The sequence below is a fragment of the Moschus berezovskii genome, chromosome 3, assembly GCF_049115385.1.
Source record: "Moschus berezovskii isolate FMDL1 chromosome 3, NW_MosBer_1.0, whole genome shotgun sequence".
NCBI lineage: Eukaryota > Metazoa > Chordata > Mammalia > Artiodactyla > Moschidae > Moschus > Moschus berezovskii.
The window spans coordinates 96596452-96619463 of NC_142462.1; the positions used below are offsets into that span (position 1 = coordinate 96596452).

General features: G+C 39.7%; 1 protein-coding gene across 4 annotated transcripts in view; it reads right to left on the reverse strand.

Moving 5' to 3' along the window:
* CADPS2 (calcium dependent secretion activator 2) overlaps window positions 1-23012 on the reverse strand; it is a 593849-nt gene that overhangs the window by 69757 nt on the left and 501080 nt on the right. For 3 of the 4 annotated variants that reach the window (XM_055421183.2, XM_055421182.2, XM_055421181.2), the window contains 2 exons: window positions 4581-4722; window positions 794-949 (listed from right to left, as the gene is read on the reverse strand). In XM_055421183.2, coding sequence (XP_055277158.1) covers window positions 794-949; window positions 4581-4722 — 298 coding nt within the window. Of the gene's footprint in view, window positions 1-793; window positions 950-4334; window positions 4455-4580; window positions 4723-23012 lie in introns of all 4 variants that reach the window. The other variant, XM_088834647.1, reaches the window with a different exon arrangement.

The following is a 23012-nucleotide window of genomic DNA, read 5'->3' on the forward strand; positions in this document are numbered from 1 at the left end:
AAATGCTGATTTTGTAAAAAGTATTAAATAAAACGAAAGTGCATGTAGAATAATTCAAAGCCTCATAACATATCTGGTTAAGTTCTGAATAATGTAAATGGACACTTGGAAGTCATCTGATGTGGATAGAGAATGCCAGAGAACAGAATAATTGATGGCGATGATCATCACTGAAGTTTGCCACACCATTTCATAGCACGTGAACACAGTACGTAATGCATAAAGTACTTAACAGATCTCTTCCATATGTCTCAGGAAGCACTGCCTTGGGGATTTAAAGCACAGCATTCCCAGAGAAAACAATAAGCACAACAGAAGGGATTAATACGGGTATGGGTACTATGGCTAAGAGCAATGGTTTATTATTTAGTCGCTAAGCTGTGTCCAACTCCTTGTGACTCCATGGACTGTAGCCCACCAGGTTCCTCTGTTCATGGGATTTTCCAGGCAAGAATACTGGAGGGAGTTGCATGCCCTCCTCCAGGGTATCTTCCCAACCCAGGGATTGAACCCGCTTCTCTGATGTCTCCTGCATTAGCAGGCAGGTTTTTTACCACCAGCGCCACCTGGAAAGCCCCAACGGTAATAGGAGACCTGAAAAAAAGTAGTGGGCCAATGGTATCAAGTACATTCATCCTCAGAGTTTAGGTCGAAGTACGTAATGTCCTTTAAATTTTGGAAAAGCTATATATATTGAAATCTTTCTTGTGACAATTATGTAAAAGTTACTTGGTGAAATGTGGTATTTTGGGTGCTTGGCAGAGTAAGCAGCAACTTGAAAATATATGTCTACCTTTTCACACAGGCCTCTATCATGTCACTGGCCATTAGTTTAAGTCTTTGCTCTAAGTGATGGGCAAATTCTTGTTCTGGCCAGTGAAGATCAAAGACAAACATTTGCAGTGCATCAAGTTTCCAAAAAAGGTCTTCTGATGTTGCAGAGCCATTGCTAGAAGAAAAAGGAAGAATGCACATTGTCAACTTCCACTATTAGCTACAAGGATCACCCATACATTGTTTCTTTTTTTTTTTTTTCTGTATCAATTGTTGTCAGTGAAAAAATGCTACATAAAACCTCTAATGATCAATATTTTCTTTGCTCAACCTCCTAATTTTCCCTTTTCACTTCTTCTTAATGAGGCAAGTCAAGGAGAAGAAAACAGAAATACAGCAGTAAAGTTTCATAAAAAGGGGTAAAATAATGGGTAATGATCTTTACTAAAGAAAAAAATAAAATTATATACACAGGAACAGACAAATGTTCTTTACCAACCTCTAGGATAAACATAAAATACATATTTTTCAAAGAACTATGTTTTATGCAAGAAAATCCATATGATGGCAACTATAAGCTTTACTCAACTCATGCATATATGCTTCTGTCATCATGATGGCTTCTGTTGGTCTTCACGTATGTTGCCTTCAGGGCTTTAAATTTCTCAGTCACAGGTAAAGGTGAAACAGGTACCGGGAATGAAATAATAGATTGGGTAGGGAAGCAAATCTTGCCTCTATTTTGAAATGCTTTGGGCCTTTTCTCACTCATAATTAAGCCTTACTTAGTACAAGGTATGGTCTAACAGAGAAAAGATATGCAAGGTGCTCTCAAGTTGGAGCAACATCATATATTTCAGGTCTTTCCATCTATCTAACCAAGAAGCCAAGGTCTCCTATGCCTTCACTACTATGGTAAGGTTACTCTAGGGACCATGTTTTCACACCATGCAAGGAGGTAATTTGTGTCAGAGTATATAATATTTGGGCCAATGATAGTATTATTTACCTTCCATTAACCTAGTGTACAGCCTAAGAGGAAAAGAGATGATTTGAAAATAACAGTCCTATGTATACTGCAACTTAATTAGAAAAGAAAACAAAAGGAAAAGAAACAAAAACTGCTGTATGATTCATTTCCGCTTAGCTTTCCCACATTTAATATATACTAACCTGAAATTTATATTTCAGGTTTGTAAAGGAAAAATTTTAAGATAAACTAATTTATCATAAGGGCATGGTGGAAAATTTTTATAAAGAAAAATTCTTTTAAATAACCACATTGTTTAGCTAAACATATCTTAATTAGTCAGCTTAAAAACAGTCACCTCCTGCTCTGGCTAATTAAAGGCTTATTTCTAGGCCCTTGCTCCCCCACCACCTCAGCATCTCAGCTCCATCACCAATCTACTCTGCTCGCCTCCTCCCATTCTGCCAGTAATTCGCCATGATCTCCTCATCTAGCCACGATGGCCTCACAGTTAAATTCTCAAGGGAGCAATCACAGTAAAGCAGTGAACATTACCCACAGCACTTTCTTCACTTACTGTCTCCAAACCTTAATATTCAGTGCCCCAAAAGTATCATTAAACAAAAGAACCAGAGAACGATATTGACACCGCTGTAAAAAAAAAAGTTTGAGAAAACACTATATTTAATTCTTCATTTTGCCACTTATATAATAAAAATTAGTGAAAAAAATCATGAAGCAAAATCCTTTGATTCACTTACAGTGTGCAGTTTGGTAGATTAGAAGAACTATATTTTAAGAGTAATTGAATGTAATTGGCAAAGAAGCAAATTTATTTCTTATAATTTTTCAACAAAACCCACCATTAAGACAAAACCCCAAATAATAAAGGTAGAATTCTAATAAAAATGGACTTTCTCATAATATGTGACAAATAAACCTTTATAGAGAATATGGATATATGTTGTTTGTTCTTTGATCTTGTTACAGAATGATTCTAAGTGATACATATGTTAATTGGGAATGTAATTAAGGTAACAAGTGTTTGTTACAATAGATGAAAAATGTAAATAGGTTTTATCTCAAGCTGGCATGTATAACCTGCAATTTATTCATAACTTTTTCATTTTAAAATTACTTCTGATTAGTGACCTATCCCTAAAAGTATTAATCACAGGTTAAAGAATCCAAATGTGAAAAATGGAGTCTGAGATAATTTCCTAAAAATGCCAGCAGTAAACTTACCTTACTGGCATCCACTCCGAGAGCTAAAATAGCCAGAATTTTATAGACAGGGAGAGATTTGGAGGAGCATCTATTAAGATGATTTATACAAACGTGGGTTGAAAGCCTGTCATTTGCTGACTGTGAGACACTGGCAAGTTCTGCCTTTTAACTTCTCGGTGATTTAGTTTCCTTAACTGCAAAAAGGGGAAAGTGATATTTACCTCACAGGGTTGTCACAAGGCTTAACGAAGATAAAGAATTTGGCCCTGTATCTCAATTAATGGTAGGTAATTTTCTTCTTTGAATTATTATTTTTTCTAGCTGACTTCATGTGAGATCTTGTGCAAAGCATGGGCTATTACTGAGTTCATTTCATTTCTGTGAAGCTCAAACTTTTGGAAACCATTCAGTTATGGGTAATAATGATGACTGGTGATAACATAATAATAATTATGGTAATAACAATCATAATGTAGATTGTAGTTATATAGTAGTTATCATTTATGGAGACCCTAGGCTGTGCCAGGCTCTTTTCACAGTTTTTTTAAAAATCCTCCCAAAAACATCTTTAAATTAGATGTCATAACCATTTTAGAGTTGAGGAAACTGAGGTTAAGGAAGACTTAACGATGAATAAGCTAAGCTAATGATGAATAAGGATCTAAAAGTAAGGCTGATCGACTTCAAAGCCCATGTCTTTTTCACTCTAATGACTCTAATTTACCAAATCTTCAATAGGGAGGCTTGTGACAATCTGGAGTTAATAAATATGGTTTGTAATGATATAAAGATTATTTAAAAATAACAAGATGCAACAAATGGTACATGAAAGGACAACAGAAGACTTGCTGGTACTGAGAAACAAAGGACATACCCTTCTCTGCAACCTGCATTATTATTTCTTTAAAGGTGAGACTAAGATAAAGGCGGGAAAAGACTGTGTTCTTAAAACTGTTCTTACAAAGTTTTTTCTACATAGACAAGATAAATCACACAACTGGAGCCAACAAAGGATCCTGGACATACACAGCGCTAACCACACTGCTTGCCTGAATATGGAAAACTCTGGTTATATCACTTAGACTAGAGTCACAACGGAGGGCACAAAATGACCCTGCCCCACAGATCACACAAGAACATCAAAGCTGGGAGTACTTTTCTTAAAAAAAAAATCTATATTATGTATCATCGATATGCTAAGCTTAGCTTAATAGCTTCAAAAACTCAAACAAATAAAACCAAAACATAGTAGTCCTCAACCAGTGATGATAAATGCCATGCAATCTAAACACATTTGCACAGAACACAGCCCAGGCCATGCACCAGCTAACACACCGCCAGGAAAGAAGTGAGGGATACACACGTGGACTCATATAAAGAAGCCATCCACGAAGGAGTAGAAAAGCTAGGAATCTGTGGAAGATTAAGAGGCAGACTTGGAACTTTTGGAAGAGCTACATTGGGAAGACTGTTGGCGATATTCCTGTAAAGAAACAGACAACGTGGGAAGGGACCACCATAAGCAATAACTACAGATGGCCATGTGTAAAGTCATAAGGGCAGGATAGAAGAGACAGGGGCTCTGTGGACACTACTGCAAGATACCTACTTGACAGGCTGCCATGTCTCTTGCTCAAAACCTCTGTGAATTGACTGAGCGATGGAGGACTCCATGAGATCCACGTAGCGGACAACCAAGGGCACAAAGATTTCTTGCAAGTGTTTATGGAATTTTCCATTACATAAAAGTGCTGAAACAGTCAAGCAGAAACAGAGTTTGTCAGAGGGCTTAGAGCAGGCATCTGGAAAATATGGATGAAACACTTTTCTTGAAAGAGTACGACACAGAACCAATAAAATACAGAGAACAATAGGCTTTGCTCCTCATCCTGGATATCATACAATGAAAACTAACCATGAAGTATAGTCACCTTCTCCATATGGCTGTCAAAACCATCAATGTATCTCTATAAAATCTTCCTGGCAGGTGGTATGGTTTTATTTTCTAAAAGGTTTAGCTCATGAGGCATTTGGCTACTTGTTGGAGACTGAAGCAAACTGTGGAGTGCCCTAAAGATCGTGACACACGTAAATATGGCAATTAACCAGAATTATAATCCTTGTGGGCTTCCCAGGTGGCTCTAGTGATAAAGAACCCGCCTGCCAATCCAAGAGACATAAGAGATGTAGATTAGATCCCTGAGTCAGGAAGATCCAGGAGGGCATGGCAATCCACTTCAGTACTCTTGCCTGGGAATACTGGGAAAGTCCCAATTCTTGGGACTTCCCTGTAGCTCAGATGGTAAAGAAACTGCCTGAAATGCAGGAGACCTAGGTTTGATCCCTCAGTCAGGAAGATCCCCTGGAGAAGGAAATGGCAACACACTCCAGTATTCTTGCCTGGGAATTCTATGGACTGAGGAGCCTGGTGGGCTACAGCCCATGGGGTTGCAAAGTCAGACATGACTGTGCAATAAACACACATTCTTGCCTGGAGAGTCCCATGGACAGAAGATCTGGTGGGCTAGAGTCTATGAGGTAGCAGGAGTCAGACACAACTGAAAAGATTTAGCATGCATACATAATCCCTGTGGTATGCTGTGTATCACAGAACTAAACCTGTTCAATTCTAAAAGATAAGTCTGCTTGCTTCTAAGAGATATACTCACCACGAGGGTGACTGTGGCCTTGGGAATGTCTATTCCACTTTATGAACTTTTTAGTTATTTGTGAAATTTTTCTTACTCACTTCTCCAAGTGTGTATGTAAAAAGAGTTAGCATATCATGTGCATTTTTAGTTGTCCATTAGTCTTTAGTGAATTGCGATGTAGTAATAGAACAAGCATCCTAGTTAATGCCATTGCAGGAGTCTAAGAATTGATACTACTAGGACAGGACTGCTGGACAAGATGCACTTTACCTCCACTAAGAGATGGCTGCTTTCTACGCACAGGTCATAACTGTATTAGAATAGTCAGTGCTGTGAATGGAATGTCCGTGTCTCTCCCAAATTTGTATGTTGAAATCCTAACTCCCATTCCCCAGTGGCTCAGCATGTAAAAAATCCACCCACAAAGCAGGAGACACAGGAGACGTGGGTTCAGTCTCTGGGTCTGGAAAATCCCCTGGAGAAGGAGATGGCAACCCAATCCAGTAGTCTTGCCTGGAAAATCCCATGGACAGAGGAGTGTAGTGGGTTACAATCCTTGGGGTTGCAAAGAGTTGGACAGAACTGAGTGACTGAGGACAGTAAGCACATTAATATGATGGTATTAGGAGATGGAGTCTTTGGGAGGTGATGAGGTCGAGGGCAGAGCCCTCAACAATAGGATCAGGACGCTTCTTTAGAGACCCTAGAGACAATCCCTCGACGCTTTCACCATGTAAAGTTACAGTGAGAAGATGGTTGGTGGTGAACCAGGAAATCCAGCCCTCCCTAGACACTGAATCTGCTGGTGCTTTGATGTCAGACTTCCCAGCCTCCAGAACTGTAAGGAAGAAATGTCTGTGACTTATAAGCCACCCAGTGTGAGGTATTCTGTTGTGGTAGCTGGAACTAACACAGTGTGTGCCCAAGTTGCACTATGAAAGAAGAGAAATTCTGTAGGAAAATACTAAGTAGTGCTAAGCAATTGTCAACAAAGAATTTGTCATGTTTTAGATGATAGTACATATTTTTCAAGGGGATATCCCAAACTCAGTTGTAATTTTTTAAATAACCTTCAAAGTGAAAATGTATTCATTTAAAAAATACTCTGTGGTTAGCAAAGATATTTCTTAAGAGATGGTATTTTGACTAAGCCTAAATGATAGGGGAGCCTTGCATGGAAGATTTAGAGGAAAAGTTTCTGGGAAGGAATGAGTTGGTGTGCTCCTAGTAAAACTAAAATGCCAATATGGCAGAAGCAGAGCGAAGGAGGGGGAAGAATATTCCCAGGTAATGTCTAGATGGTAGGACACTGTGAAAAGGATGAATTTTACTGGGGAATGGGATGCATTCTTATTTTTATTAAGAGAGGAGTGACATGATATGGTCTCTCTGGCTGCTGTGTGGAGATGGAGTAGGTGCCAAAGGGCTGAAGCAGAGAAGAAGGTTAATACTCAGTCCTTTTCTACAACAGACCAGATGAAAAGTTGACGATGGTGGTGGTGGCAGAGGTAGGAGGATATGTGGAAAAGGCTCATCAGTAATCCCATTCCTTTTCTTTCCCAGCAGGATGAATGTGGTTTACAATACTGTACCATATACTTGAAAGTCTCAAATGTTCTTACCAAGCCCCCTGCTAAAAAAACTGTAGCCATGTGAGGTGAAGGGTGTGACAACTAATGCATTAATTATATCAATACAAAAGTATATCAAATTACTGCATTGCACACCTTAAACTTACATTGTTAAATGTCAACTATCTCAACACTTTTATTTATATGAATTTGAACAGCTGTATATGCTTATAGTTACTAATCTAATTACTAGAACATATTACTATTGGCTTGGCCAAAAAGGTTGTTTGTTTTTTTCTGTAACATCTTATGGAAAAACCAGAATAAACTTTTTAACCAATCCAACAGTATTATCTTCATAAAATATTCAGCTAAATACACCAATTTCCTCATAATCTTTCTCAGGGCAAAAATACTTCAAAAACCTAAACAGTGTTTAAAACTTGGGCAAAGTATGTGATGTTTACCATTGTAGCACTAATAAGAAAATGCTCATAATCACTTTAATTTAGTGATTCTAAAATTGGTCAGAGGTTGAAAACTACAGACACATGAGCATGGGATAGGAAGTTATTCCCAAGTACAGAAGGAAATACAACACTGTGGTTTTTTTTGAATCTCTAATTGACATAGTATTTTTTTTTTTTCTGGTGTAATAATCTTTACCGGCTTATCTATAAAGATTTCCCACGAAAGTGAGAATGATAATCATATTTAACAATAAATGTCTTATGGAGAAGACTCATGTTATCTTAATGATGTTTTTATTAACACACTGAAAGGAGCATTATTGATTCCTAGAAAGGTAGAAGGTACTATAGATCATGTAATTCAATTCCTTTTACCAAATGGTTTCTCTGGTGGCTCAGATGGTAAAGAATCGGCCTGCAATGTGGGAGACATGGGTTCGATCCCTGCATTGGGAAGATCCACTGGAGGAGGGCATAGCAACCCACTCCAGTATTCTTGCCTGGAGAATCCACATGGACAGAGGAGCCTGGTGGGCTACAGTCCATGGGGTCACAAAGAGTCGGACATGACCAAGTGACTAGCACACCTAAGTAAGGATGCTTACTCAGTAAATCACTGTGGTAAGAAAATTTAAAAGTATATACACTAACCTGAATTTATTGGATCTCTACTTCAGAAGTCTCCTTATGTTCCTCCTCCACCTTCTTCTCTTCATTATCATTAGCATTTCTGAACTGTCAGTACTATATTAAGTTCCTTTCTAGGTACTCTCTCATTGAATCATTATAAATGCTCTGTGAGGGAAGTGTTATTATTTTTTTTTCAATCTCTTCAGTATAGGAGATTGAGGCACAAATAATTTAGGACACTTGGCCAAGTCACTTAGTCACTGGACAGTACAACAAGGATCTGATGTCAGAGCCCCTTCGTAACTTTCAGATTATAATACTTGTTGTTTAGTCACCAAGTTGTGTCCAGCTCTTTTGCGAACCCATGGACGGTAGCCTGCCAGGCTCCTCTGTATGGGATTTCACCAGGCAAGAATACTGGAGTGGGTTGCCATTTCCTTTTCCAGAGATTCTTCCCAATCCAGGGATCAAACTTGCATCTCCTGCATTGGCAGGTGGATTCTTTACCACCGAACCACCTGGGAAGTCCAGATTATAATATTATTTTTTCTCAATTTTAGTTACCATAAACTATTATCATTCTCTCTATTCATTTATGCATCTGTTAAACTTACTATCATCATATTAGCATCTTTTAAGATCTAGAAATGTGGTAAACTCTTCCGGGTTAAAAAAAAAGAAAAAAAAAACCCTGCAAATGACAAACACACTACACCATATCTTAGATGACTTTTTACATGTATTCATAATTAAAATTTTTAAAAACTGTTACTACATGAAAAAGTGAAAAGGTTAGCACAACCATTATATTCAATGAATTGAGAAGTGAACTAAACTGGGGAGCATGATTTATCCAGCTCTGTTCTTCTTTCTCAAGATTGTTTTGGTTCTCTGTGGTCTTTCAGCAATTCTACTCCTGTGTATATGTCTGAAAAAAACAAGAACACTAATTTGAAAGGATATATGCACCCCCATGTTCATAGCAGCATTACTTACAATTGTTAAGATATGGAGGCAACCTAGGTGTCAATCAACAAATGAATGGAGAAAGAAGTGTCTATCAACAAATGTCCACATATAGACAATGGAATACTACTCAGCCATTAAAAAAGAAACTTCAGCATCTGCAGCAACACTGATGGACTTGGAAGGCACTATGCTAAGTGAAATGTCAGACAGAGAAAGACAAATAGTGTATAATGTCAGTTACATGTGGAATCTTAAAAATGTACTTATCTAGTAGATAAAAAAGACACAGACTCACAGATATAGAGGACAAAATAGTAGTCACCAGTAGGAAGGGGGAAGAGGACTAAGAGGTACGTGCATGCTAAGTCGCTTCAGTCGTGTCCGACTCTTTGCCACCCCGTGGACTGCAGCCCACCAGGCTCCTCTGTCCGTGGGATTCTCCAGGCAAGAATACTGGAGTGGGTTGCCATGTCCTTCTCCAGGGAAGAAGTATAAACTACCAGGTACAAAATAAGCCCCAAGGGAATAGAGACACTGATGTAGAGAACAGACTTGAGGACACAGCGCGGGAAGAGGAGGGTGGGATGAACCGAGAGAGAGCAGCACTGAAATATATACATTTCAATGTACAAAACAGACAGCTAGTAGGAAGCTGTTGTTTAGCAAGGGGAGCTCAGCCTGATGCTCTGTGATGACCTAAAGGGGTAGGACAGGGGCTTGGAAGGGAGGCTTAGGAGGGAAAGGATATGTGTACACTTCTGGCTGCTTCTTGCTGTTGTATGGTAGAAAACAACACAACATTGTAAAACAGTTACCCTCCAATAAAAAATAAAAGAGTATGCTCCAGTGATACCTTGCAAAACACAGGAAATATAGCCCACATTTCACAGTAAAGATAAATGGAGTGTAAAATTTAAAAATTATCAATTACTACACAGTACACCTATGTATATGTATGAGTATTCAGTCACTCAGTCATGTCTGACTCTTTGTGACCCAGTGGACCACAGCCTGCCAGGCTCCTCTGTCCATGGAAGAGTACTGGAGTGGGTTGCCATTTTCTACTCCAGGGGATCTTTCTGACCCAGGGATCAAACCCGTGTGTCTTGCATCTCCTGCATTGGCAGGTACATTCTTTATCACTAGCACCACCTGGGAATCCCTGTACACCTGTAATATATAACATTTTATATCAACTATATTTCAATAAATAAAAGTGAACTAACACTGTGAAAATATTCAATGTGCTTATAATACAAATTGAAAGGACAATTTCATGGACAATTTTACAAGGCTGCACAGCTAGACTGTGTGCCTAAGCCTTCATTTATATGGCCTATGAATCAAAAATATAAAGAACCTTAGGCTTTGCATCTTGATGAAAGTGAAAGTCAGTCATGTCCGACTCTTTGCCACCCCATGGACTATACAGTCTATGCAATTCTCTAGGTCAGAATACTGGAGTGGGTAACCTTTCCCTTCTCCAGGGGATCTTCCCAAGCCAGCGATCTAACCCAGGTCCCCCACATTGCAGGTGGATTCTTTACCACCTGAGACACAAGGAAGGCCCAAGAATATTGGAGTGGGTAGCTGACTGCTTCTTCAGCAGTTGCATCTTGATAGGTACTATTAAATATCATCATTATTTTGAACTATACCAAAGCCAAAATACTGCCTAATGTTTAACAAATCATTTCACCTGCAAATGAGCAGTCTACCTCATCAGTTCAAATGCTACTTTACTACACATTTAGAGATTAGGTAAGTTGGCTATTCAGTCATACTTAGTTTGTTGAGAATGCACATAAGGAAAATCACGCTCAGTTACTATTAAATGTTACAATGATTCAAAGATTAAGTAGCAGTTGACTCAAATGTATTTCTGGCAAGAGCTCTCTTTTATGAAACAAATTTTACATCTACAAATGAGCACTCTACCTCATTAATTCAAATGCTACTTTATTGTACATTTAGAGATTAGATATGTTGGCTATTAAGTCATGCTTCATTTGTTAAAATGAAGCACATAAGGAGAATCACACGCGGTTATTATGTTATTATTACATGTTATAATGATTCTAAGATTAAGTAGCAGTTGACTCAGATTATTTCTAGTAAGAGCTCTCTATTTTTTTGATATACTTGATAAGCACTGGATTCATTATCTTGTTAAACAAGCCTGCTTCTCTTCTCTTATTCTGATCCTAGGAATAAAAACAGAGATCTGATCCTGATCCACCTGATCAATATACTAGCAACCTGGCAGTTGCGCCAGAGGTCCTTCCTTCAGTTCCTACCTCCAATCAGGAGTGAGAACCTGCATATTTTATATCCTCACTATCTTTCTAGCACATCGCATCCTTCTGTTCATCAACACTGCTGTTGTCCTAGTTCCAACACTCTCATCTCCCGTCTTGGCTAATGCAAGAATAACTGGTCTTAGGCACCTAATTTTCCTTCTGCCCATTCATGTCCTTAAAATCTAAAGCAGAGGGGTGTGCTAACATATGAAACAAAGAATGTATCTCTTAAAGATTATAATTTTTTAATGGATCCTCAAGACAAACTTCAAAAGCCTTAGCATGAAAGGAGAGCCATCTATGAGGTATCTTAATGTGACCTCTCTGGCTCATTTCGGTTACCTGACTCTCTTACTTCCTGTGGTCCAGCCATAATGATTCTGATGGTTTAGTTCAAGTAGACACTTTCCCATCTAATCTCTTGAAATGCTTCATTCTGCTGTTCTTTCGCCAAATTACTGGTTTCCTCTATTTATTCTTCACCCTGCACAGGCTTCTACTGTGGTCCATGCTATAATTCTGTACTTGATGACATTTCTCTTTCTTCATATGAGGGTGCAAGGTCCATGAAGAAGGGACCGTGTCTGTATTCTTAGTACTCAACAAAATCCCTGTCTCAGAGCAAGTGTTCAAATCTTTGTTGAATGAATGACTTGAATACTCTATGAAAATTACTATATAGTTACTACATTATTCTGTATAAGAATGTATCAAGGCCTGTGTATCTTTTCATATTTTATGTAAAACATACAGTACTAAATACTTTTATGAGAAATCCTATTTTTAGACCAAAATGGAGTAGCCATCATGGTCAACAAAAGAGTCCGGAATGCAGTACTTGGATGCAATCTTAAAAATGACAGAATGAATTCTGTTCGTTTCCAAGGCAAACCATTCAATATTACAGTAATCCAGGCCTATGCCCCAACCAGTAATGCTGAAGAAGCCGAAGTTAATCGGTTCTATGAAGACCTACAAGACCTTTTAGAACTAACACCCAAAAAAGATGTCCTATTCATTATAGGGGACTGGAATGCAAAAGTAGGAAGTCAAGAAACACCTGGAGTAACTGGCAAATTTGGCCTTGGAGCACGGAATGAATCAGGGCAAAGGCTAATAGAGTTTTGTCAAGAGAATGCACTGGTCATAGCAAACACCCTCTTCCAACAACACAAGAGAAGACTCTACACATGGACATCACCAGATGGTCAACACCGAAATCAGATTGATTATATTCTTTGCAACCAAAGATGGAGAAGCTGTATACAGTTAGCGAAAACAAGACCAGGAGCTGACTGTGGCTCAGATCATGAACTCCTTATTGCCAAATTCAGACTTAAATTGAAGAAAGTAGGGAAAACCACTAGACCATTCAGATATGACCTCAATCAAATCCCTTATGATTATACAGTGGAAGTGAGAAATAGATTTAAGGGACTAGATCTGATTGATAGAGTGCCTGATGAACTCTGGACGGAGGTTTGTGACATTGTACAGGAGACAGGGACCAAGACCATCCTCATGGAAAAGAAATGCAAAAGAGTGAAATGGCTGTCTGAGGAGGCCTTACAAATAGCTGTGAAAAGAAGAGAAGCGAAAAGCAAAGGAGAAAAGGAAAGATATAAGCATCTGAATGCAGAGTTCCAAAGAATAGCAAGGAGAGATAAGAAAGCCTTCCTCAGTGATCAATGCAAAGAAATAGAGGAAAACAACAGAAGAGGAAAAACAAGAGACCTCTTCAAGAAAATTAGAGATACCAAGGGAACATTTCATGCAAAGATGGGCTCGATAAAGGACAGAAATGGTATGGACCTAACAGAAGCAGAAGATATTAAGAAGAGGTGGCAGGAATACACAGAAGAACTGTACAAAAAAGATCTTCACGACCAAGATAGTCACAATAACATGATCACTGACCTAGAGCCAGACATCTTGGAATATGAAGTCAAGTGGGCCTTAGAAAGCATCACTACTAACAAAGCTAGTGGAGGTGATGGAATTCCAGATGAGGTATTTCAAGTCTTGAAAGATGATGCTGTGAAAGTGCTGCACTCAATATGCCAGCAGATTTGGAAAACTCAGCAGTGGCCACAGGACTGGAAGAGGTCAGTCTTCATTCCAATCCCAAAGAAAGGCAATGCCAAAGAATGCTCAAACTACCGCACAATTGTACTCATCTCACACGCTAGTAAAGTGATGCTCAAAATTCTCCAAGCCAGGCTTCAGCATTATGTAAACCGTGAACTCCCAGATGTTCAAGCAGGTTTTAGAACAGGCAGAGGCACCAGAGATCAAATTGCCAACATCCGCTGGATCATGGAAAAAGCAAGAGAGTTTCAGAAAAACATCTATTTCTGCTTCATTGACTATGCCAAAGCCTTTGACTGTGTGGATCACAATAAACTGTGGAACATTCTGAAAGAGATGGGAATCCCAGACCACCTGACCTGCCTCTTGAGAAACCTGTATGCAGGTCAGGAAGCAACAGTTAGAACTGGACATGGAACAACAGACTGGTTCCAAATAGGAAAAGGTGTACGTCAAGGTTGTATATTGTCACCTTGCTTATTTAACTTCTATGCAGAGTACATCATGAGGAACGCTGGGCTGGAAGAAGCACAAGCTGGAATCAAGATTGCTGGGAGAAATATCAATAACCTCAGATATGCAGATGACACTACCCTTATGGCAGAAAGTGAAGAGGAACTCAAAAGCCTCTTGATGAAAGTGAAAGAGGAGAGTGAAAAGGTTGGCTTGAAGCTCAACATTCAGAAAACAAAGATCATGGCATCTGGTCCCATCACTTCATGGGAAATAGATGGAAAAACAGTGGAAACAGTGTCAGACTTTATTTTTGGGGGCTCCAAAATCACTGCAGATGCTGATTGCAGCCATGAAATTAAAAGACGCTTGCTCCTTGGAAGGAAAGTTATGACCAACCTTGATAGTATATTAAAAAGCAGAGACATTACTTTGCCAACCAAGGTCCATCTAGTCAAGGCAATGGTTTTTCCCGTGGTCACGTATGGATGTGAGATTTGGACTGTGAAGAAAGCTGATCACCGAAGAATCGATGCTTTTGAACTGTGGTGTTGGAGAAGACTCTTGAGAGTCCCTTATACTGCAAGGAGATCCAACCAGTCCATTCTAAAGGAGATCAATCCTGGATGTTCATTGGAGGGACTGATGCTAGGGCTGAAACTGCAATACCTCATACGACAAGTTGACTCACTGGAAAAGACTCTGATGCTGGGAAAGGTTGGGGGTGGGAGGAGAAGGGGACGATGGAGAATGAGATGTCTGGATGGCATCACCGACTCTGTGGACATGAGTTTGAGTGAACTCTGGCAGTTGGTGATGGACAGGGAGGCCTGGCGTGCTGTGATTCATGGGGTCGGGGAGAGTCGGACATGACTGAGTGACTGAACTGAACTGAACTGATGTCCAATATCAGATCGCTAAGGATTCTACTGGATATTCATTGTTGTTTAGTCACTAAGTTGTGTCCAACTCTTTTGTGACCCCACAGACTGTAGCCTGGGTTTCCCCTGGTGGCTCAGTAGTAAAGAATTCATGGGCAGTACAGCAGCCAGAAGAGACACAGATTCGACCCCTGGGTTGGGAAGATCCCCTGGAGGAGGGCATGACAACTCACTCCAGTATTCTTACCTGGAGAATCCCATGGACAGAGGAGCTTGGTGGGCTATAGTCCATAGGGTCACAAAGAGTAGGATACGACTGAAGCAACTTAGCATGCATACATACACGAACTGTAGCCCACCAGACTCCTCTGTACATAGGATTCTCCAGGCAAGAATACTGGAGTAGGTTGCCATTTCCTTCTCCAGGGAACATTCCTGAATCGGGGATCAAACATGTGTCTCCTGCTTGGCAGGTGGATTCTTTACCACTAAATCACCTGGGCAAGCTCCTCTACTGGATATAAATGTCAATTTTATGTCTCTCATTTCATTATTATTATTCCTTTGGGCACACTTGTGGGATCTTAATTCCCTGACCAGTGACCAAACCCGGGGTCCCAGCAATGGAAGCCTGAATCCTAACCACTGAACCTCCAGGGAATTCTATGTCTCTTATTTTAGTGAACGTACCAAAGGGAGTATTTCTTCTGTTCAGTTATGACTTGACAGCAGACTATTACATCCTGCAGAATTAGGAGAAAATGGAGATTTCCCTTATTTTCTAAGTACGGTCACAAGTGTTGAATTCTGGCCAAAAGTTTGCTCACATTTTAGCAGAGCTTTCCTTTTTTATTAAAAATATCAAACTATTAATCCAAGTTCCAAAGTTTTAGAAAATTGGCAACTGGCAGTACTATTTCTTTAGTAAAAGGCAAGGAAGGATGAAGGGAGAGATGGGATGGAGGAGAGAAAGGAAGAGGAAAAATGAGAAGAAATGAAGAGAAAATACACATAGAAAGGTAAAGAGAGAGAGAGGACTCAGTTTCAAAAAGCAAGACTCCTTGGATACAGACGACACTATACTTGTGTATGTAAATGTATGCTCCTTTTCTCAGTTGCCCATATGCCAGTTTGCATCCCATTCCTATCAGACACTGTCAAAAGCCCTCTTAATACATAGCCCCAGGCATCAGAATGAGTGCTTCTATCTTCCCCATATGGTGTAATAAGGATGGGTTAGGATTTGGGACTGCCACCTGTCCAAATCAAGCCTTTACAAGGCATCCACTGCAACAGCTTATTGGAAGAGGCAGGTTCTCAACATGGCATCATCCAAGAATGTTGTGACCTTACACCAGAGGTATGGAAGTAGAAAGAACTGCTCAGAAGGATTCTCACATAGTGGTTATGAGAACATAAGTGGAGGACCAGCATCTACTTTGTTGATAAAAGTATTTTTTTCCAAAAGATTCCATGGTTTCCAAATACCACCTTGTCGAAAATAGGGATGCATCAATGACATCAAGCCCAACAGTACAATTAGAAATGGCAAAAAAAAGTAAAAGGCTTAAATAAAAGGTAAACTGTGATGCAGATGTGCCCAATTATTTTGAACATTAATTAATTAATCCCAATAATAAATTAATGTTGATTATTTACATACCCCAAAGAGTCTTACATTTACAAAAGTACTTGTCATAGGCTTTTAACAGTCAGATTTCAATAGAGAATTTAAACTTGATCCATTTAGTAACAATTACTAAGACAATAATCACTGGAAAAATTAAGAATAAGCAGATAAAAGAGTTCATGTATCGTGTTTAGGGTTCAAGTATCTCCTTTAGGGAGAGGGGAAAGGCTATCCACTCCAGTATGCTGGCCTGGAGAATTCCATGGAGTCCAAGGGGTCGCAAAGAGTCGGACTCGACTGAGCAACTTTCACTTTCACTTTCTCCCTGTTGACAGATGCATATAATGGGATCCCCATCACAGGAAGTATGAATAGGAAGTTCAGGAGGAAAGCCAGGAGGACTGTAGACTAAAACAGCATTATGTAAAAAGAAAACACACACACACACAAAAGCAAACCAAACGTACTCCCCACTCAGACATAGGAACAGTACCCAACCAAGAGTTTGGGACATTAAGTAGCCACTCAGGAAATATGTGTTTACTGAATAAGTATCATAAAAATCCAACCCTGAAGGAAACTCTGACAGCATCCCACTGAAGTTTAAGTAAAATAGAAAACTCTTCAGGTTTTATTCTCCATTAATTAAACACATGATCAGCAATTTTCTATAGTTTGGTAATATTTAATTTATACTATATTGCAAACCTCCTAAAACCACACCCAACCCTCCCTTTCCTCTCAGTGCACTTTAAAAAATAAATTATTCATCTATTTGGCTGCACCAGGTGTTAGTCGTGGCAGGCAGTATCTTTTAGTTACAGCACATGGGATCTAGTTCCCTGACCAGGGATAGAACTTGGGTCCTCTGCATTAGGAATGTGGAGTCTTAGCCACTAGACCACCAGAGTAGTCCAGGGCACTTGTTAGAAAGTCTCTCTTCCCTCAAGATAGGAGGTTAGAAGGAGTGACAGCACTGATGTTATAATATTTATAATTCGGGTGGCAACAAATCCAACAAATCCAATTATTAAATCCAATAATTAAAAATGTCATAGCACACAGGACATATAACTGAATTGCAGCCTTATAATCTGCAGCATTATAGTTAGTAGTGCCCATAGTAGCGCCCATGGATGGGCAGAGTAGTACATGCCCATCTCCATTAGATTGTGTCCTTTTCAAGGGCAGGGATTGCTTTTGTTTATGTATCAGCCAAAGCCTTTGACTGTGTGGATCACAACAAACGGTGGAAAATTCTGAAAGAGATGGGAATCCCAGACCACCTGACCTGCTTCTTGAGAAACCTGTATGCAGGTCAGGAAGCAACAGTTAGAACTGGACATGGAACAACAGACTGGTTCCAAATAGGAAAAGGAGTATGTCAAGGTTGTATATTGTCACCCTTCTTATTTAACTTATATGCAGAGTACATCATGAGGAACGCTGGGCTGGAAGAAGCACAAGCTGGAATCAAGATTGCTGGGAGAAATATATCAATAACCTCAGATATGCAGATGACACCACCTTTATGGCAGAAAGTGAAGAGGAACTAAAAAGTCTCTTGATGAAAGTGAAAGAGGAGAGTGAAAAAGTTGGCTTGAAGCTCAACATTCAGAAAACAAAGATCATGGCATCCGGTCCCATCACTTCATGGGAAATAGGTAGAAAAACAGTGGAAACAGTGTCAGACTTTATTTTTCTGGGCTCCAAAATCACTGCAGATGCTGATTGCAGCCATGAAATTAAAAGACGCTTACTCCTTGGAAGGAAAGTTATGACCAACCTAGATAGCATATTAAAAAGCAGAGACATTGCTTTGCCAACAAAGGTCCGTCTAATCAAGGCTATGGTTTTTCCATTGGTCATGTATGGATGTGAGAGTTGGACTGTGAAGAAAGCTGAGTGCCGAAGAATTGATGCTTTTGAACTGTGGTGCTGGAGAAGACTCTTGAGAGTCCCTTGGACTGCAAGGAGATCCAACCAGTCCATTCTAAAGGAGATCAGTCCTGGGTGTTCATTGGAAGGACTGATGCTAAAGCTGAAACTCCAACACTTTGGCCACCTCATGCGACGAGTTGACTCACTGGAAAAGACTCTGATGCTGGGGGGGATTGGGGGTGGGAGGAGAAGGGGACGACAGAGACTGAGATGGCTGGATGGCATCACCGACTCGATGGACATGAGTTTGAGTGAACTCCGGGAGTTGGTGATGGACAGGGAGGCCTGTCGTGCTGTGATTCATGGGGTCGCAAAGAGTCGGACACGACTGAGCGACTGAACTGAACTGAACTGAAGGTGACTGAGAGTTGGTAAATCGTAGGCATTTAGACCATGTTTCTTGAAGAATTAACTCAGGGAAAAACAAACTAATATAATCATTCAGCAACTTATATTTTAGTCTTCAGTGATATCCAATTCTTTTGGGACCCCATGGACTGTAGCCTGCCAGGCTCCTCTGTCCAAGGGATTTTCCAGGAAAGAATACTGGAGTGGGTTGCCATCTCCTTCTTCAGGGGATCTTCCTGACCCAGGGATTGAACTGGTGCCTCCTGATTGGCAAGCAGATTCTTTACCACCAAGCCACCTGGGAACATTCAGCAAAGCTTAAGGCAAAAATAAACAGTAAATCTTGTGGTCTAGCAATTCTTATGCTGCCTTTCATGAGATTAGTATTACAGCCAAATGGGAAAGTCTGGAATTTTACTCCAGTTACAAGCAGCCTTCTGATCTTTGGCATTATGTCCCTCAATACCGTCCTGGTAATGGAAATAATTGAATATGGCAGTAACACTAACTTCTAAGAAACTATACTAACAGATTAAAATTTAATGTCCACATGTAGTAAAGATTCTAGAGAAGAATTCAATATAAAGAAAGCTAGTGAATCATTGCATTTACCTTCCTTTTACTATACTGGTGGGTAAAACAGGTTGTGACATAAAATTTTGAATTTAATCAACTTTGGGATAGGAGTCATTTTCGCATTTTAGTGGTCATTTTATTGTTTGTAAGAGCGTTGTAAATCTAAGTGGGCACACAGCCCTGCTATAATCTAGAAGTTACATCCAACTGTTCCTAGTAGATGCATGTACAGATCTGTAAACACTAATTTGTGAATTTCAGACGTACAGCTCATTTAAGCAGTGAAGGAAGAATGACGTGCAGATGCCAGCCCTCCATATTTCAAAGCTTGAAGATTAACCTAATATACAATATGGTGACCTAACAGTTCTTCATTTGAAAGAAATCTGAAAAATAATCTCTGATACAGCCGAAGTGTGAGAATAACCCAGCGGGATTTCCACCTCTTCATTTCTTAATGAGTTTTTTGATAATGAGAGGTGACTCTGCCAGTCACTCTGGGCTCTATTATGGCTAATTTGACTCCACTTCACTCTCCTTGTTAATTATTAACACTAGCCTTTTTATCCTCATGAGACTACATTCCAATTTTTCTTTTTTCGATTTTTATGAGCCCATCTTTATGAAGGTGAAAGTCTTGGAGAATAGGTTTTCACTTAGTGTAGAACCTGAACATTTATTATTCGTTTAGGCAGAGATGCTGTGACACTGATTATACAAGCACGGGTGTTCTTTGGGATGGCTTTAATGTGCTAGCAATGTGAAAAAGGCTGTTAATTAAAGAAGAAGCGCCATGGTATTTTTCACCCGGGAATCAGTTCCCAATAGAATGGTCATTTGCCACTTGCAAGCATATCCACAGATTAAAAGGTGACTAGCTCCAAGGGTTTGCCTTTCGGTAGTCCTGAGAGGAATGATTTGTGCTATTTGCAGATGGCTTTCATTTGTCAGAAGCAGTCACTAGCCCTACCTATTATCCACAGGACAATTGTGGAAAATAGCACACAAGGGTAGAGTCTATTTGTACCAGCTTCACAGTCATTCAGGATCATTCAACTATCATGCTAATTGCTTCATTATGAAAACATTTATTTTCACTAATTTTAATAGATCTCTTTTTCAAAACTGTTTCCTTAGATACCATTTAAAGTGATTATCCGTCTAATTAAGGATTTAGTTGGAGAGAGTGCATCAGGATGGATGGAGGCAGGGTGGAGAGGCAAGCTCAGGCTTTTTTTGGACAGAAATGAAGGAGCCCAAGTTTGTTTTCTTCATCAGTTCTGCTCTGGGAACAGTGGATGAGCCTGTGAGGGGCAAGAGATTAGGGACAGTAGCTAAAATTGTGGTGCAGCTGGTATTCTTCCCTTGAGGAACATCACGCTGCATCTCTAAGGATTCTTGAGTCTAAGACTTTCCCTAATCATGTACAACTGGAAGGAAACACACCTACCCCAGACACAATTCTTTGCCTCCCCTCCTTAAAACAGCGATCTTGAATCTCTTTCCCCTCTAATTTGTTCAGTCCCTGGAATTCTTGTCATGGATGTTTTACAGTGTACATGCTAAGACAATACTTTATCTGGTCCTTTCTGCATGCTTTAACCAACCTACTTCTTCTACCTCTATAACTCAAGGTCCTGCTAAACATTTTATTAGGCAGGAATATAACTTTAAATGGGCTTCCTTGGTGGCACAGATGGTAAGGAATGTGTCTGTGATGCAGTACACCCTGGTTCGATCCCTGGGTCAGGAAGATACCCTGGAGAAGGAAATACCTACCCTGGTATTCTTGCCTGGAGAATTCCATGGACAGAGGAACCTGGTGGGCTTTAGTCTGTGGGGTCACAAAGAGTCAGCCATGACTGAGCGACTAACATTTTCACTTTCAAAAGCTTAAAGAATCTACTATCCTTAAAAATATTATCTTATTTTCTAATGTCCCCAGAAATGCATTTGTTATTGCAGACCAAGTGGTCAGGCTCCAACTCACTGCTGTACTGGTTTCCTGTCAGCAAGCCCCAGCTGAGATGCCTCACCTCCCAGGTACCTCATCTCCTAATGGAAAATGAAGATGTTGGCCTAAGATGCTCTCCACTCCCCTAAACACTTATTTTTAAATATCAAAGCATAAATGTTTTCACAAAATAAAGATGGTAAATATCCAGTGAGAACAGCTAAATTATTCATTAAAAAACAAAGACAGCTCAGCTATAAAGCTTCCAACCACAAATAAAGCACAAATTCTAACTAATATCTCTGTTAGAGGCATGTTAGTAATTTTCATTTTGGAAAAGCAGACATAATATGTGACATTACTAATAATAAATCACAACCATTTAAAATTTCTGTATAATTAGTGGGGTAACAGCTGCAGCTGCTGCTGCTGCTAATTCGCTTCAGTCGTGTCCAACTCTGTGCGACCCCATAGACAGCAGCTCACCAGGCTCCCTGTCCCTGGGATTCTCTAGGCAAGAACACTGGAGTGGGTGGCCATTTCCTTCTCCAATGCATGAAAGTGAAAAGGGAAAGTGAAGTCACTCAGTTGTGTCTGATTCTTAGCGACCCCATGGACTGCAGCCTACCAGGCTCCTCCGACCATGGGATTTTCCAGGCAAGAGTACCAGAGTGGGTTGCCATTGCCTTCTCTGGGCTAACAGCTGCTGCTAAGTTGCTTCAGTTGTGTCCGACTCTGAGCGACCCCATAGTCAATAGCCCACCAGGCTCCCCCGTCCCTGGGATTCTCCAGGCAAGAACACTGGAGTGGGTTGCCATTTCCTTAGCACTGCTATTCAACAAATTATCTCACCTAACAAGATTGGACAGTTCAGAGCAATCTGTTCCTATTTTACCCCTGGCTAGTTAAGGTTGAAATTAATTAGAATTTGGAATATAACTCTAATTGGGTCAATATGGTAAAAACTGTCATACCATGGCAGTGATATAAGAGTTTTTCTTTGGGGAGGCAGTGGTAAAAGGGTAGAAATCTTATGTTTTCCCATAAGTTTTCCAAAAGGACAATTTGGGGGCAGCCTTAGGTTGACATTTAACATTTGAACTGAATTCACTAAACGACCATCTGAACATTTCAGGAATAAAACAAACACATAATTATTAACAATAATCTTCATTATTATAATATTCTTCATTACTATAGTACAAGCAAAAAAATGTATGTCTTAGCAGCTAGTGATATATTATTAATACTAAGCAGTCTTGGCTTTGGATAGTAACTTGTGAGTTTGAGTTGAAAGTTACTGGGTTCTATTTCAATTCCCCAGACCACATCGTTTTCCCAATACCAAAAGGAAATTATGGCACAGGGGAACTTTTCTATTTACCTGACTACACAGAAGAGCTGTTTTTCTCTGAAATAATTGATGCTTTCTAAAATATGTTAATCACTGCAAAATCAAGCCTAGATCTAGACTTGCCCCCCAAATGGACAGCACTCAATAGAGATCATTAATAAGTGCTTCTGTGTGATTAAGTAATATGTACAAAAACGACAAAACACACTATGTTATGCATTTGAT